Source organism: Seriola lalandi, unplaced genomic scaffold, assembly GCF_002814215.2.
Source record: "Seriola lalandi dorsalis isolate HSWRI2012SDOR001 ecotype SW California unplaced genomic scaffold, Sedor1 jcf7180002054471, whole genome shotgun sequence".
Taxonomy (NCBI): Eukaryota; Metazoa; Chordata; class Actinopteri; order Carangiformes; family Carangidae; genus Seriola; species Seriola lalandi.
Genome location: NW_019525024.1, coordinates 148,376 through 164,659, shown reverse-complemented (window position 1 = coordinate 164,659; position 16,284 = coordinate 148,376). Strand labels below are relative to the sequence as shown.

At 41.0% G+C, this 16,284-nt stretch overlaps 3 protein-coding genes across 5 annotated transcripts; 2 read left to right on the top strand and 1 right to left on the bottom strand.

The window, feature by feature from the left end:
- Nucleotides 1–618: 618 nt before the first annotated feature.
- On the top strand, nt 619–4,342 carry pgam1b (phosphoglycerate mutase 1b). The gene is made up of 4 exons (XM_023411865.2): nt 619–1,013; nt 2,288–2,562; nt 2,675–2,855; nt 3,675–4,342. The coding sequence occupies exons 1-4, from the start codon at nt 875–877 to the stop codon at nt 3,842–3,844; spliced, it is 765 nt and encodes a 254-aa protein (XP_023267633.1). The 5' UTR covers nt 619–874; the 3' UTR covers nt 3,845–4,342.
- Nucleotides 4,343–5,522: 1,180 nt separating this feature from the next.
- On the top strand, nt 5,523–9,942 carry exosc1 (exosome component 1). The gene is made up of 8 exons (XM_023411853.2): nt 5,523–5,598; nt 6,702–6,817; nt 7,097–7,171; nt 7,304–7,392; nt 7,482–7,515; nt 7,622–7,672; nt 7,882–7,966; nt 8,805–9,942. The coding sequence occupies exons 1-8, from the start codon at nt 5,571–5,573 to the stop codon at nt 8,909–8,911; spliced, it is 585 nt and encodes a 194-aa protein (XP_023267621.1). The 5' UTR covers nt 5,523–5,570; the 3' UTR covers nt 8,912–9,942.
- Nucleotides 9,943–10,439: 497 nt separating this feature from the next.
- Nucleotides 10,440–14,159, bottom strand: knop1 (lysine-rich nucleolar protein 1). 3 transcript variants are annotated; one of them, XM_023411852.2, is made up of 6 exons: nt 14,018–14,121; nt 13,300–13,367; nt 11,919–13,181; nt 11,745–11,816; nt 11,298–11,366; nt 10,440–10,914 (listed from the first exon to the last, which is right to left on the bottom strand). In XM_023411852.2, exons 3-6 carry the CDS (start codon nt 13,140–13,142, stop codon nt 10,609–10,611), a joined length of 1,671 nt encoding a protein of 556 aa, XP_023267620.1. In that variant the 5' UTR covers nt 13,143–13,181; nt 13,300–13,367; nt 14,018–14,121; the 3' UTR covers nt 10,440–10,608. The 3 variants fall into 3 exon arrangements, with proteins under 3 accessions (XP_023267620.1, XP_087031620.1, XP_087031619.1); XM_087175494.1 differs by lacking the exon at nt 14,018–14,121 and adding an exon at nt 13,562–13,978 and having other exon boundaries at nt 13,300–13,370; XM_087175493.1 differs by lacking the exon at nt 13,300–13,367 and having other exon boundaries at nt 14,018–14,159.
- Nucleotides 14,160–16,284: the final 2,125 nt, after the last annotated feature.

The window sequence follows — 16,284 nt, the reverse complement described above, 5'->3', positions numbered from 1 at the left end:
CAGAGTCTGGTTTGAATGATGGACTGTAGAAGGACGTTCTAACAACAAGACTGCTACGCCTCAGGGTAACCGTTCTGTATTTTGAAAATCCATTGAGTAATACAGTCAGTATCTGTCATAACTGGGGAAGTCCAAGTCATGACTCAAGTCCATGAGGTCCTCATAAGTTCTCAAGAGAAAACTGCAAATTTAAAGCTAAGTCAGGTCTTTCAGGTCTCTGACCCTAACTACCAGATTGAAATAATGACAATCAATAATCACTTAATAGTCCAAGGTTCAGCTTTTCTACTACACATTTCTACCAGACATTATATGTGTAATAATGTGTCAAATAAAGTAAATAATGCAAATGTGCTGTTGTGTGAGCAGTCTGTGGTCTTCTCTTGTGTCTGATTATTACTTGAAGATGTGTATAAAGCTATTTTTCCACCTACTATGGTGATCATTCATGATAGTTTTCTGTGTCAGAAGACATTTCTCTGGTTTTTCCATATGATGCATTACCGCCAGTCTGGCCTGCAGGATGCACGGTTGGGTGTGTAGACGTGCCGCTGTGCGCATCATCCTGCCTCCCTCCTCCTCCCGGCGCGCACGGCTCGCCTTCTCATTGGTGGAAACCAGCAGGAAGAGAGGAAGAGAGCTCGGGTCGTGAGATCTGTCAAGTTCAGCCGGACCAGCCAACTCCACAGAGTCACTGCGGCTTCAGAACCGCTTTCTCTCCAGACCACCAAAAATACTGCGCTCGCTGTTTTGTAGCCCTCTTTTGGGTGTCGGCGAAGCCAGGACAAGTCTGCGGACGTTGCTGCCGCGTTTGAGAAAGAGTCACGTACCCCAAAGTTTCCGGAAATACACGGCAGAGGGCATCGGTGTGAGGATGGCTGCTTACAAGCTGGTCCTGATCCGACATGGAGAGAGCTGCTGGAACCAGGAGAACCGCTTCTGCGGCTGGTTCGACGCGGACCTGAGTGAGACCGGAGAGCAGGAGGCAAAGAGAGGAGGACAGGCCCTGAAAGGTACGGTAACAGATGATGATGATGATGTCACGGGGCCTAATCGGGCTTTCTCTTGGTCTTTGGATTAAGCCGCTGCAAGCCAGATCTTATGCAACTCTGCCGGATGGGGAAACAGGTAGTAGGCACACTGCGACACAAGACAGGCCAGCAGCAGGCATGGGAGTGACTCCGTCATCGTGTTTATTCGGCTAGACGGCTGCTGTTCGTCTTTGAAATCGAAGAATTAATGTATTCATGCGTTTGTAGGACATGCTGCAAAAGGCTCGATCAGACGTGTCATCACAGTCTCCCTGCTGGACCCTTTTCCTCCCACACACGATCACACACAGTCTGGGTGTAATCATCAGTGTTATGTTTAGGTTTTCATTACCTGCCATTTCCAAGAGAGTGGAATAATCCTAAATCGTTTTTGGATTAATGATATAAACTGTATTGTGTAGTGAATTTGTGAATACAGCTTCAATAACAGAGATGAGTCATGATGCCAGTTAGTTTATTGGAAAGTGGGGCATTTTCACTTAAACATCGGTGAGCATTTTATTAAGGTATACTACTGTAAACCTGCCTAAAGTACTACTGTATTGCTTGAAATAAATGTCCATTCTTATTTCTATAGCGCCAATTCACAACAGAGGTTTTCTCAAGCCACTTTTCAAATAGAGCAGGTCTAGACATTCTCTTTATAATATTAAAATAAAAGTTAATTTATATACTTAATTTATTCCGAGAGTCACATTGAGGATGAGATCTCATTTGCAAGTGAGAAAATAAATAACAAAAAGAAGTATTAATAGCAGAGATACAAAATTCCAGTGCTTTAACGTTTAAAAAAATGATGAATACATGTTAGTCAGATGTAAGAAAGAATAAGGCCAGACTGCTGATGACAGTTTTATAAACCTCCTCTCAGTCCCTCACTTCATTTGGTTTATTTCTCTCTGTGCAGCACACACACGCGCACATTCCTGTAGGTTTTCTCTGACCCAGCAATCCTCTGCAGGCAGAATCTGCAGTGTCCACAGCCTGCCTGTGTCCTGTCATCTGCACTGCCACTGACGAAGCAAAAGCAGGAGTATAAATGTTATTATTAGAGAATAAAGAAAGAGGGTTGCCACTGGGTTAAGTGAAATGCCGGTAGAATAATAGTTTTTTCCTCTCGAGTTTTGTATGCGCCTCTGCAGTTACATTTTAGTGAAACCACTCCCTTTGTCTGAGGTGCCAATACACATTTGCATTTACCATCTTTTTCATGTCCTCTCTCTTATTCCCCACAGATGCTGGCTATGAATTTGATATTTGCTACACCTCTGTCCTGAAGAGGGCCATCAGGACCCTGTGGTTTGTTCTGGACGGCATCGACCAGATGTGGGTGCCCGTCCACCGGACCTGGCGCCTGAATGAGCGTCACTACGGGGGTCTGACTGGGCTTAACAAGGCTGAAACAGCAGCCAAACATGGAGAAGCCCAGGTGAAGATCTGGAGGCGCTCTTTTGACATTCCTCCCCCAGCCATGGAAGAGGAGCATGACTTCTATCAGACCATAAGCAAGGTAAAAACAGCACAACCCCTTTCTTGCTTACAAATGTAGACACTTGTATTACATCAGTGCAAGCCCACGTGGTCACAACACGTGACAACATTAACCCTGTCTTCTGTTGTAGGACCGGCGTTATTCTGACCTGACGGAGGACCAGCTTCCCTCCTGTGAGAGTCTCAAAGACACCATCGCCAGGGCACTGCCTTTCTGGAACGAAGAGATCGTTCCACAGATCAAAGAGGGAAAGAGGGTGCTGATTGCTGCCCATGGCAACAGTCTCCGGGGCATCGTCAAGCATCTCGAGGGTAAGAGACAGAGTGGAGATGTATGAGACGATGCCCAGTGGCAGAAATATTCCTCCCCTATGATCATTTATTGATAACTTTAGTATTACTCAACTGTGAATCAAGGAGTTTCCTTTTAATTAAATCACAAAATCACATGAATTGATTACAGTTTCTGAATTTATTTTATGCATTTTTTCAAAGCTCATTATCTGGTTCAAGTGTTGAAAATCCCACATTCACATTAACCCTCTCTCCGGTATAATTTCCTGAAACAGGATGTAATGTCATGTTCTCAGTTTTGATTAAAAATAAATAATTAGCGGAGCAATCATAGACTGCAAATGATGACATGGCACTAGAATAATGACTTTTCCATTTACAAACTCACTCCTCCCATTGGCTTATTTGCAAAGGAACAAAGGTGAACTCTGGCTAGGTTGATCAGTTGTTTCAAATGAACTCAACAGGAGACACAAAATGAATATTCAATGGGCAAAAGTGTAATGTGACTGATTTTTTTATAGCTGGAGGGAAAAGGGAAATGATAAGAATGTGTGGACGGGGTGTGACTGTACAACGGTGCTCAAATGAATGACTGCTGAAGTTATATTAGATAGCTTGAAAATATTCATAGTAACTTCTCTGTGACATATATGTGATCATAATTGAGCTTTGAGGGCTTATTTAACTTGAGTAAAAAATCTTTGCCATCATGCCGAGCTTGCATCAACTGTCGCCCACCTGAGGTGATGTCCCTCTGCTTCAACATACAGATGCATGAAAAGCATGTTCACACAAATGGGCTGTAAGCTCTGCATGTCTGTCATTGTTTCCCAGGGATGTCAGAGGAGGCCATCATGGAGCTGAACCTGCCCACAGGCATCCCCATTGTCTATGAGCTGGACAAGAACCTGAAGCCTCTCGGACCCATGCAGTTCCTGGGAGACGAGGAGACAGTCAAGAAGGCCATGGAAGCTGTGGCTGCTCAGGGCAAAGCCAAGAAATAGACTCATCGTCTCTCAGGGTACTAGAGTACAGATCAATCATTTGCTATTCAGTTATCAAGTTTAAACAAGGTCATTTACTGTTTGTCTCATCACAGACTTGCGCAAACACAATGTGCACTTTATTGTAATAATACCCATCTTTTGCACTAACATACAATCTGGTGTTTGATTTGATTGGTCTTTACTTTCTGACATACTGAAACACACTTCATTATTAGACTAAGGATATCAGCTGTAATGCGGTTTAAGCACTGACCAAAAATTGCAAATTAGGGACCAGTGAATAGGATCAAACATAGACTAACCCTGCGGAGTCATCCCAAGTATTCATTTCTATTTACAGTCCGTGTAGGTGAAGCTCAGTGGGAACAGTATAACCTATAAAGTAACACTGGCGTTTGTCAAAGGGGCAAGTTGAAATGCTCTGCACTGCTGAATTCTGTTTGCTGTGGCATTGTGAGAAAAAGAATAAATATTGTGAGCCATTACGTGATGAAATCAGTGTCTGGCATCTTTTTCCAACAAAACTGTCTCTGTCTCTGTCCTTATGAATCATGTGGTTATGGAGAAATCAGGTCCAGTCTCAGTTTTAAAAGGAAACTACATTCTTCTGCAGTATTTTCCCACACTGGTCTTAGAAAGGGCCAAAGCCTTTTAGACATTGCATGCAAAAGTTTGAGCATCCCTGGGCAAATCACATGTTTTGATGACTTTTGAAGTAGCATACCCTGGAGACCGCAGCAAACAGGCAGTTAAAACTCAGCTTTTCTCCAAATGTTAATGCACTGTTACTTTTTATTTTCATGATCTTAAAAAATTGGACAGCAATTGTGGCATGTGCAAACATTTGGGCACCCTACTCAGTCAGTACGTAGTAATCTCCCCTTTGGCAGAGATCACAAATTACAAACACTTTTTGTAGCAGCTAAGAGTCTTCTTGATTTAGGAATCTTTACCCACTATCCCTGCAGAACACACTTCAAGATACATTTATGCTGTCTTGCACACACAGCATGTTTAAGATCTACCCATAGATTTTCAGTGATATCTAAGACAAGCAACTGTGAGGGCCTGTTTCTTGAAGTTGTTCATGGTGGATTTGGAGGTACCGGTATGCCTTGGATCATTGTCTCTTTTGTGGAAGTCGGCCTTGTGTCATTTTCATTTCTTCAGAATTGCCTAATATCTAGTGGAATCCATTCTTCCCTCTATCTGTGCAATAATTCCACTCCCATGCTTAACGTGGCAATGGGGTGTTATTAAATACTGGCTTTGCACATGCCACAATTATGGTTTATTTAAAAATTTATATTTTTAAATGCTTAATCAAATTCACACTGAATACACTTAATGAGTCCTTATTATCCATAGTTGATCATTTATTTTGACATGATTTTAAAGTATTCATGTGTAAAACGTGAATTACTTGTACTTACTTAAAGTTTTCTTATTTTTCTAATATTCTTTATACCCGTTGTAAAAGTAGTATAAGTAGTTTAAGTAAACGTAAGAAACTGCACGTGTTAAATAGTGTGTGAATGTTTATGCCATGTTGCTTTATCGCAGCGTTGTTCATGTGCATGGCATGAGCCCATGTGTGCCTCAACAAAGATGGCGGACCGAGCCGTCCTCGTTCTCTTTCCGCTCAGCGTGAGATCGTCCAATCAGAATCGACTCAAGCCTTACGTCACAGCCAATCGGCTGACAATCTGCTCTTCTCGAAAACATGTCGCCCATGAAGCTGTGTGTTCCAGGTAAGTCTCCTACATTTTGTCATTACTAGTGCCTGGTATGTGGTTACACCACACTCCAGAGCGTTTCGGTATTTTCTACTCATGTTGTTCTCTGTAGACACCGCCGCGGTCCTGGGAAATACAGTTAAACTGCGGTCTGACAGCGGAAAATCCTGTTAATTATTTCCAGCTGCCACGCGTGGGGTGGGCTTGGGCTTTGGGTTTGGCTTCGGCTTCTAGGAGTGTTAACGTAACTTTTTAATTTCGCACTAGTTGTATCCAGGTGAATATCAAACGGAGGAGGTGTGTTCTGGGCAATTGTCTGCCGTTGTTTTACGACAAACGAGAGTAATTACTGTACCTGTGAGTTGCTGACTTTTACTTTCTACGGCAGGTTTCCTCTGCAGCCCTGCCCATCGCCTCGGGCAGTACAGCAGCATTCCTTCTCTCACCTGTTTTGACTCACCCATGGGAAATACTCTGTTTAACTGTGAAGGTGGCAGCGGGAAATGTCAACAAAAATGTTTCATACTTAGCAACTGTATGAGCCACGATAGCTATCATCTTAATGTGTTAAAGTTACATGGAAACATAGTTTCAAAAATCGTGCATAATCAGCATTTCATGTCATGTTATTGCCAACGTTAAATGGCTCAAAGTGATGAGAGAAATTATTGCAGAGAAAGAGTTGTTCTGCTTAAATGAAGGGCTAGTTTGGAAAAAGGTGCTGTATGAACTAAATCATATCGTGTGTGCGCATAGGAGTGTGTATTGTCAGGATATTGTTTTGCTGAGATGGTAATCCACCAAGATTTTGACATAACTTGTCTCGCTATCAATTCAGTTAGCAGATTATGGCCTAAATAATATTCGCACTCATTAAAAATGGCATTGGCTTTGTGTCTCTCTAAACTCTTTTACTTCAGAGGTTAATGTTTTATCTCACAAAATTGTATTCTTTATATTATTTTATTCTGATGTTAGCAGATATGGTCCACCTCCTCCTATAAAACACAGACATGTAGTGTGTAAGAGTACAATTTTTTCTCCAACACACTAACAGCCCTCTCTTGTGTGTCCTCCACTGACACTACCTCTGTCTTCCTCCTCTTCTTTGTACTCAGGTGACAAACTATGCAGCATAGACGACTGTATTCCAGGCACAGGAGTATATCTGCGGCACGGCTACATATACTCCTCACTAGCAGGCTACGTGCTCAAGAAAAACGAGGGCGAGGAGGTGAGGGGTGTGGCGGGTGTGTGTAGGAGAGAGGTGGTGAAAGCTGCAGAAGCAATCAGGCATGTGATGTGGGAGTGCCTGAGTAAAGGTATTGCGCAAACCTTTGTCAATGTGACTGAAGCAAAAATAGGTTTGTTCAGCGTCTGTGATGAAATATGCACCACATTTTGTTTGAGAGGTCTTTTCTTCAGGCTGTTTTTAAACTGGAGTTATAAAAACTGGTCGGGTTTTGCGTGACCTGTATGTGCATTAATGTGCATGATTTTTGTCTCTTTGTAGTTACCTGTGATCTCAGTGGTGAGGGAAACAGAAACACAACTACTGCCAGATGTAGGAGCAATAGTCACCTGTAAGGTATGCAAAGGAATCGGATGCTTTTTTTGTGTAATTGTTTTATCTGTTTAGGTGATCTTGCACAGTTTAGATATAGCTTTGTTTATTAAAGAGGTGGTTTGTCATGAGCCTTGCCTTTCTTTGATTGGACAGGTGACCAGCATCAACCCCAGGTTCGCCAAGGTCCACATCCTTTATGTAGGCTCCACGCCGCTGAAGGACCGCTTCAGAGGGACTATCAGGTAACCCCAGAACTGATTCCATAATGCAGCAATAGTGTTTGGTCTCCAGTTGATTCCTTCATAAAACTGAGCTCACTTTGACTCTACAGAAAAGAAGATGTGCGGGCAACAGAGAAAGACAAGGTGTGTTGGAATGAGTAATCTCCTCATCGGCTATGTATGCAGCTCCTGTTGATTTCTGAGACCGACATGACAAACTTGGTGTAAATCCTTCTCTTTATTGTTCCAGGTGGAGACATACAAAAGCTTCAGACCTGGTGACATCGTCTTGGCGAAAGTGGTATCCTTCACCTGCCCTTCAATCAAAGACCTTTATTAAAAGTGGTTTGATGCTGGACAGATGCACATCTTCACGTTACTTTTTAATCCATTGCAGCTGCCTCTGGATATTTACTGTTAGTGAATTCAAAGAACATGCTGCCTCATTATCTTTCGTCTTGGTGTATGTTGTTTGTCTTTGTGCTGCTGATCCTTGACATCTGATGCCAGATTTCTCTTGGTGACGTTCAGTCTAACTACCTGTTGACAACAGCAGAGAATGAGCTGGGAGTCGTGGTGGCACACAGTGAAGCAGGTAACTATTGATGCTCAATTTAACAATCTGTCTTTTTTTTTTTTTTATATATTCAAAACGTCAACACAGGAGGATTCCAGCACAAACCTACCCACACAAATAGTATCCTGTTGGAACACAAGGTGGTGCAGGAGTAACTGTCAAGACAGTTATTGTCACTTGGTCGTTTTCATAGTGAGTGCTGTTTGTCTAGCTGTAGCATGGTTGCTATTTCAGTTTCAAAAAGTGCAAATCTTTTAATATTTGATTTATTAATCTGTGTTCCAAGCATCTTAATGTAACTGACAGAGACAAAAACAGAGTTTAAGTGTTTTCAACCTGAGAGCAGTGGAAGTGGTGAAACTCAAAAAATGATTACTGAAATGTACCCCCACCCCTCCTGCATGATGAGCACCTGCTGTCTATCAGAGGTTTTAAAACTGAGGCGCACATCCTTTGGAGGGTGCAAAGGGAGAGGCGTGAGCTGCAATTTGCGTCCAGATTTTTACTCCTTGTAGTGAGTCAGGTTTATGCTCCTCTTATTTTAAATACATCTGATGGATGTAACTCAGCTGTATTTACAGTAAGAAGACATAAGTCTCAATCTGTACTTTGTAAGGCTCAAATCTTGTTTAAATTTTTAAAAAAGTAATGTAGTTTTTAAGAATTTCTTCCATGTACTGTAACAAACACAAACCACGTACCAGGCACCTCATTTATTTTATACTTGGTAGTTTCGAATTACTCTTGATGCTTTTAAATTTATATTTGTGTTGCTAATAATGTGACAATATGTTGACTGGTTTTGGTTTTGTCTGTATTTTCTCACATCTTTTCCATAATTTCTTTGGTGAACCAGGTGCCCAGATGGTTCCCATCAGCTGGTGTGAGATGCAGTGCCCGCGGACTCACACCAAAGAGTTCCGCAAAGTTGCGCGAGTGCAGCCGGAGTATCTACAGGCATGAGAGCCCTGAAACTTCCCTCTTCCACAAGGAACACACAGCTTCCCCTCCCTCCTTCACTCACTGTCGTCAAGTAGCCTCTCAGCTCTGTTTCAGATGTTTTTTCTGAGAGACTAGACGACGTGCAATTTGTTGGCTACTTCTGGTTTCATGTCTTTTTTTTTTTTTTTATAAGTGTTTTTTGAATAGCTTTCTCTCTGCACATTGTGTCATCATTTGACTGTGCCAGCTTGAAAACACTGAAGCAGACCGATCTGCAAACCTGTCAGGACATATTCTGAACAGTGTAGCGACTGTTGTTAAGACATTTTTAACTATTTCGAAGGGGGTACATCGCAGCTGCCAAACTTTCAAAGTGACCACTATGCTGAGAAGCTAAAAGCATCAGGATTTTGCAACTAGAGACGAAAGGCACTTTGCTAGAAAGTATTACAGTAAAGTTTAGATCAGCAGGTCACTGGGAGGATGATGCATGTGGCTGGGTGAATAATTGTAAGATTTGGATGAGACAAGATTCAGACTACATCTCATGGAAAGATTAAGATGAACACTGTTTTGTCAGCAGAGATCATTGCGAAGGGCAGTGGCTGCATTTGGTCTGAAATGAGGATCTGACCACAGAAGCTGCATAGTGAGCGCTGCACTTTGAAACTTTTCATGATGTATGGCTGACTTTTTAATATCTTGTCTGTAAAAGTGACACAAACATTGGTTTAAAGACATCTTAATCTATTGAGGCTCATTTTTCCCTACACCTTTCCAACTTTTCTATTTTCAAGTCAAGTGATGGAAAATGAATGTGATTGAGAGCCTAATGTTCAGACTTACAACACAGCTACCAAGAACGGAATACTGAAGTACCACATCATATGATAGTCAAATATTTTTTGTTTTCCAGCACATAAAACTAAATGAGCTGATAACAAGCAGAAATGTTTCCACTTTATCTTTAAAGTGACTTTGTCTTTCCTTGTTCTCTCTTGACTTTACAGCAGATGTCATGTGCAAGATTGAAATAAAATGACTATCAGAAACCGCTAACACAAGTTTCCTTCTTTAGCAGGACTGATTCAAGTTATTTTGTATTCAGTAATGAAAGAAGGTAACAAGTGATTTTTGGCGGTCCATTGTCCGCAGCAGTGTGCACACAGCTGCACATCTACTCAACTAGCAGGACAATGACCTCAAACATAAACACTGCAAGCATTCTTTCTCTCTAACACATTGCTGAACATCCTCTCTATTGTTCCTGTCATATAAACACTAGGCTTTTAGATGTGTAACAGTAGGGATGGAATCTGTGTGATCTAACAATGTGTATTACGTTTTTAGTCACTTTTTGCCATTATTAGAATAAAAGTAATTAAAGGGCAAATTCTTAGTCTGGAACATCTTCAACAGAGAAAAGTTAAATATAAACAACTTTTTCACACAATCACAATGTTAACAGTGACCCATTTGAAATCACAGCAAACTCTACAGAGTAACTGGTTCTCAGTTACGAGCTTTTATCTAAAAACAGTCCAGCTCCTCAAGCAGGATGTTGTTTAATACACAATATGTACAAAGAGCTTTTGTATTGTGTGTTCATTATTAGCTTTATATACAAGTTCATTCAGTGAAGCTGAGCAAAAAGCTCAGTGAATGATTAATGAATGATTAAAACTACACATACAAAAAAAACCCATTGATCACACTGATCAATTGTCAAAGCGGACAGATCGACTTGCATTAATGTCGATAGAGAACTTCTTATTGGATGGTGCAGAAAACCCAAGACCTGCCCCCCTGTTACTGAAGTCCATTCTGCGCGAGTGAGCGCGCTCGAACTCTCCCATAAGCCCTTGCTGTAACTGCTGCTGTGCGTTTTTCCCCATTGCCATATTTGTTTGTCCGGCGCCTGCTTCAGCCGGCTGGAAACCCTTTTTGAAGCCGCCCATCAAGCGTAAGAACTTCTGCTGCTGTTGAGAGCTGTCGAACTGGGCGGTGCTCCACTGACCCAAACCCTGAGGAACACAGACGATGGGGACAAATATTAGAGACTAGTTGTAGTAGTTATTAGAAACTACAGTGTGTTCAGAGGAAGCTCAGTTTCCTTGTTATGAGAAGTACAACACAGCCTGAGGAAACATATGTATTATGTCTTCTGTGTCTCTAGAGGAACTTAGAGTCTAATGAAAAATACCAGAGTTGCATTATGGGAAATGATGGTCCAAGCACTTTTTGAAGCTTGACTCATTCTATGGATTAAAAGTAAGGATATCGCTGCCCCTGCTGCATCAATTTAGTCTATTTTTTCTTTAAAATCGGTCTCTTAGAAGCCCCCCCCGACTTCCGTGAAAGCGGAATATCTTTTTATTCTCTTTCCAGGACGGATACAGATACTGACCAGAGGTTTGGCTGATTTTTCAGGTTGGGAGGCCTTGTCAATCTCCAGTTGTAGAGCCTGTCTTCTCTCCTACGACAGACAAAAACACATCTCGCAATGCAATTTACAATGTTATTTAGGAGAAAAGTGAAACTGCTATCTAAAAATAATCTAAAAATACCATCAACAAAAATATTTAAAAACTTGAATGTTGAATCTCATTCACTTTCTTGCTGAGAGTGAGATGAGAAGATCGACGTCACGCTCATATCGTTTGGTAAATACAAAACTACAATCAGGAGACGATTATCTCAGGTGGATTAAACAAATGAGATATAATTTGTTAATGAGTGAATTTTAAAAGGCGAGGTAGGCGGATTTTTTTTTTTTTTTTACCTACCCAGGTTTATACAACAATAAATGTCACACCTAACACAGTGATGTACAGATAATGAGAGCCCTGTTTACCTGGTTGATGTTGATCTCATCAGTGTTTCCACTCTTCTCTGACAGAAACACCACGTCCACTTGGGGAGACTCCTGAAAGACAATGAAACACAAATGCAGTTCACTACCAGTGCAGAAATAAAAGAAAAAATAAAATCTGTTTAGTGTCGATAACCTTTCACAATAAACACTCACCTGCTGGTCTTCCACCTCTTCTTTGATCTTTCTCTTCTTCTTCTTTGCACCTCTTTCAACTCCATCGTCATTCTCCACCTGTGTCACCTGGACAGAGCTGCATTTCTTTTTGCTTTTCTTGCTGGTTGTGTCACCTGCCACTGTTTCCCTACTTTGCCCATCCTCATCATTTTCTTGACATTTCATTAATAATGGCTCATCCTCTCTTTGTGGGCTTTCCTTTTTCCTCTTCTTTTTCTTTGGCTCTGTCTCCTCTACCTCGCTGACCTCCACTGAAGCTTTTCTACCCTTTTCTTTTTTTCCTTTTTTCCTTTGCTCCGTCTTTCCTTCCTCTGTGATAACAATCTCACTCTCTTTCTGCATATTGTCCTTGTTCAACTTTTTGCTTGAAGCTGCTTTGCTCCTTTTGTTGTTTTCTTTGTCCTCAAATGTTTCTACTCCATTTTCTTCTTTACTTTTCACCTCTTTCTTTGTCTTCTTTTTCATTTTTACCTCCTCAACCTCAGTTTCACCCTCTGGTGTTTCTAACTTCACTCCATTCTCACCCACCTTAAGTTTCTTTTTGGTTTTAGTTATCCCATCTATATCTACAATTGTTTCTTCCACAATGGATTTCTTTGTCTTCTTTTTCTTTTCTTTACTTTGCTCCTCGGTCACCTCTGTGTTTACAGCTAAAATATTGTTTTTTGCCTTCTTGGCTTTCTTTGGTACTTTATCCTTTACAGCTTGCTGTTCTTCTTCTTCCTCTTCTTCCTCCATCTTTACATTTTCAGTATTAATTTGTACACTCTTATTTTTTACTTTCTTCTCTTTCCTTTGTTTCTTTTTAATTTCTTCTTTGACTAAACTCTGTGCAATTTCTACTTGATTCATATCATCAGCCAGCTGCTGCTGCTGCTGCTTCTTCTTCTTCTTCTTCTTTTTGCTGACTCCTTCATCTTGTGCTGACTCCATGACATCAGAACCATTGGCATCATTCACTGATTCATTAACAATTTTCCTCTTCTTTTTCTTCTTCTCCTTCTTTTCACTGCCTCCATCCAACAGCTCCTCATCTGTAACTACTGTCTCAACTGTTTTTCTTTTCTTCTTTTCTTTTTTCACCTCTGCTAGGCTCCCATCATCAACAGTACAGTTTTCGTTTTCAGGCACAGCAGCTTGTCCTTTCTTGTGTTTCTTCTTCTTTATATGATTCTCCTCTCTCTTGTCTTCCTCCATCGTCATTTTCACTGGCTTCTCCACCACAACAGACCTCTGGCTTGTCTGGTAAGAGAAATACAATTACTACAAGATATGGCCTTTCTCCAAGATTAAACAGCAATACCAGGTACATGGACTGAGTGTGTATGTGCAAGTGTGACTAACAGAGCAGTACACTAACCCAGGGTTTGACTGGCTGAGTGGGAAGGGACTCTTGATCAATGTCTCTTTGCAGGTCTAGTTGCTTTGCTTTCCGGCAACAAAGAATTGTGGCAAATTGAATTTGGTTATGGATATGTATCAAAAACACTGGGTGCATGTGTAATTTGTCCTACAACAAGGCTTTTAGCCCTGGATTACCCTTCTGCCTGGCAGTGTTAACTGGTTAGCACATATTATTAGAGTTCAGAGGATAAACAGTGTGATTTGGCAAATCACTACATGGTCAATAGTAATCTCTTGGGATTTATGTGCAGTCTTTGTGGAAATAAAGATCACGTCCTCATCAGATTCTGTCGGAAACATAAAATGAACATGATTTCAGTCCAAATGTTGATGTCAGCTCACACTCCCAGAGCACCTACACTATAATCAAGACATGTTGAGATACAGCCTTGCTAAAACATCAGATATGTTAAGATTGAAAAAACAAATTAATATGTAACGTTAAAAAAATATAATGTGACAACAGGGCTAAACAACACTTTTGGATGACCAGACCAAGTGTATTCCTAGCACTCTCTTGGTAAAACATGCTAGCTAGCTAACAGCAGCTAAATAGCAGCTAAAAGGTAAAGTCGATGAAGTGACAAATTAGTCGGTAAGCCAGACAGTGAGACTACTTTATCATAATTGCACAACGTATCATGACACACAAAGTCGATGAGCGGTTTACTAACTTTGTACACTTTGATAGTTCACGTGGGCACCAGCGTAGTTTCTTGACCTGGAAGTAGTTTTCGTCTTAATGACGAGCCAGGCGTCCGGACTACGGTACTTCTTCTTCTTCTACTATTTCTTCTTCTTCTTCTTCTTCTTCTTCTTCTGCTTCTTTTTCTTCTTCTTCTTCCTTTTCGTCTTCTTCTTAGCTTTTAGGTGCCTTACCGCCGTCTTCTGGATTGGAGAATAGATGTGACTATTATAAAACTCTCCTAATAATTCCTGTGTTTTCTGAAAATCTGAAAATAGCCCTGTATCCTACATCAAGGGAAAATAATTCCTTTGGAGTGCAAATTCAAGTATCTGTCTCTTTTGTTGATATCTAGGACAGTATAAAAAAACATGCTCTACCGTTTCCTGTAGTCTGCTATGTTCACATCTACCAATAGCATGCTTATTCGTGAAACCTTTATGCCCAACCTTCATCCTTGTCATGCTCCTCTCTTTGAATACTATACAATTATAGAGTTATTGCGGTGCCATAAAAAAATAATACATTTGTAAAAATAAATAGATAGAATAAATAGAAGGGAAAATATAAAGGAATAATTATATTATTCTGTATATATTAATTCATATATTTAAGAATATACATTTATCTATTTTTTCATTTCATTTTGCATATGAATTTCTGTACATTTTTAAAAGCAGTTATTTTATATACTGTCATTTATGTATTTTAATTCCTTCTATTTTTCCTATTGCATTTGCTTTTCCGCAGAGACAGTTGACAAAGCAGATGGCACACTTAGAATAATTTCCTGTATCTGTGTCAGGTGGGTTTCTTGACTGCCTTGCCTCTTCCTTTCTATTCACTCCACTGGGAGAAGTGAAGGTGAGCACAGATTATGACAGATTCTTTCACCCCAGAGGCCGGACAGACCAAGCAAGAGAAAATGAACTTTGTTTGAGACATGTCTGTGTTTCAGCACGACACTCTCTGGCAACGTCATGTCTCCTCTTCCTCCTCTCCCCTCCTCTGGTCTGGTTTCACTGCCATGCTGCCGATGTTGCTTTCCAACCAGGTAAACAGAAATTTAAAGGGATTTATATGTGAAACCATAAATTAAAAGTTAAAACTGAAAACTGTCTTTTCTTGTCCAAAGGATGCAGATTTGCAAGTAATTAGCTACTGCACTGCTACTGTCACATTTCATACCAGCTGACCAAGCCCACTTAGGAGACTATACCATTTGATTCCATTGACGCAGCTTGTAATGGCTGATCTTTGTTATGGACCCTATTTGTTTTCCCTATTGCTTTTCTTATTCCTTGACGGGCCAAGCTGTCAATCAACTGGCTTCGGGCGGGCCTTCCCACCCAGGCTGAGTAGTCAATACCCATACACATGAATCCTGCTTTGGTGGGAGCTTTTTAACGTGAACAAGAACTATGTGACATGGAAGTGCACATGCACAGTGTGAATGTTGTAGCAATCAGGGAAGGAAACGTCATGGCAGAAGTGTAACAAGAGTTAAGGAGAGGTGTCCAACAAGGTCTCAGTATGTGGAGGAAACTATGACTATGTTTTAAAGATGGTGGGAGATGTCATGTTGGCCAAATATCTGCTACATTTCCCCCCCCCCAGATGTCATGTCTTGGGCTCTGCACTTACCTCTTCAAGAATGTACCACACAAGCTCATCAGTGTCATTAATGGTCAGCACAGACATTTGCCCAAATATTCTTTTTTATGCCACTGCTGTGTTGACATGATCGCCGTTTACAAGTGGAAAACTGATAATTACAGTAACTATGATATGACATGATTGTGACATGTAGCTTTTGGCTGCAAGTTGCAGTGTCAGGCATCAGTATGCTTCAAACTAAGTGCTTGTCAGAAGGCCGAACAGCATTTGAAACACCCTCCATTCTTCACACAGCTACTTCTGTCACCATGAGTGCATTGGAGGAGAGACGATCTGAAAAAGTGCACAATTACCCCAATTTGAATGCTAATCGCATCATGGGTATGTTTGTTTTGTATGGCCATTTGGAACCAATTTAAAAGTGCTGGGACGACACTTTCCTCAAATTAGTTCATTTCAGGCATGTTCCAGGCTTCAGCTTTTGCTTGAATACTTTGGGAATAAATCTCAGCCCCAGCCTCCACTATTAGCCTCAGAAGTCGGAGGCCCAGTGCCACGACCAGTCATCTGCATCTGCAGCTTTTAGCAGCCAGTTGTATTTTCTACCTCTGTCTTTAGCCTTTGACAGCCAGATGCATA

Excerpts from the sequence above, each read along its gene's own strand:
- knop1 (XM_087175494.1), bottom strand. The coding sequence starts at position 13,643 with ATGTTTCCGACAGAATCTGATGAGGACGTGATCTTTATTTCCACAAAG. Across the intron at positions 11,367-11,744 it reads ATGAGATCAACATCAACCAG|GAGAGAAGACAGGCTCTACA; the intron begins GTAAACAGGGCT and ends TGTCTGTCGTAG. Across the intron at positions 10,915-11,297 it reads AAAAATCAGCCAAACCTCTG|GGTTTGGGTCAGTGGAGCAC; the intron begins GTCAGTATCTGT and ends TGTGTTCCTCAG.
- pgam1b (XM_023411865.2), top strand. The coding sequence starts at position 875 with ATGGCTGCTTACAAGCTGGTCCTGATCCGACATGGAGAGAGCTGCTGG. Across the intron at positions 1,014-2,287 it reads AGGAGGACAGGCCCTGAAAG|ATGCTGGCTATGAATTTGAT; the intron begins GTACGGTAACAG and ends TATTCCCCACAG. Across the intron at positions 2,563-2,674 it reads TCTATCAGACCATAAGCAAG|GACCGGCGTTATTCTGACCT; the intron begins GTAAAAACAGCA and ends CTTCTGTTGTAG.
- exosc1 (XM_023411853.2), top strand. The coding sequence starts at position 5,571 with ATGTCGCCCATGAAGCTGTGTGTTCCAG. Across the intron at positions 5,599-6,701 it reads CATGAAGCTGTGTGTTCCAG|GTGACAAACTATGCAGCATA; the intron begins GTAAGTCTCCTA and ends CTTTGTACTCAG. Across the intron at positions 7,673-7,881 it reads ACATCGTCTTGGCGAAAGTG|ATTTCTCTTGGTGACGTTCA; the intron begins GTATCCTTCACC and ends ATCTGATGCCAG.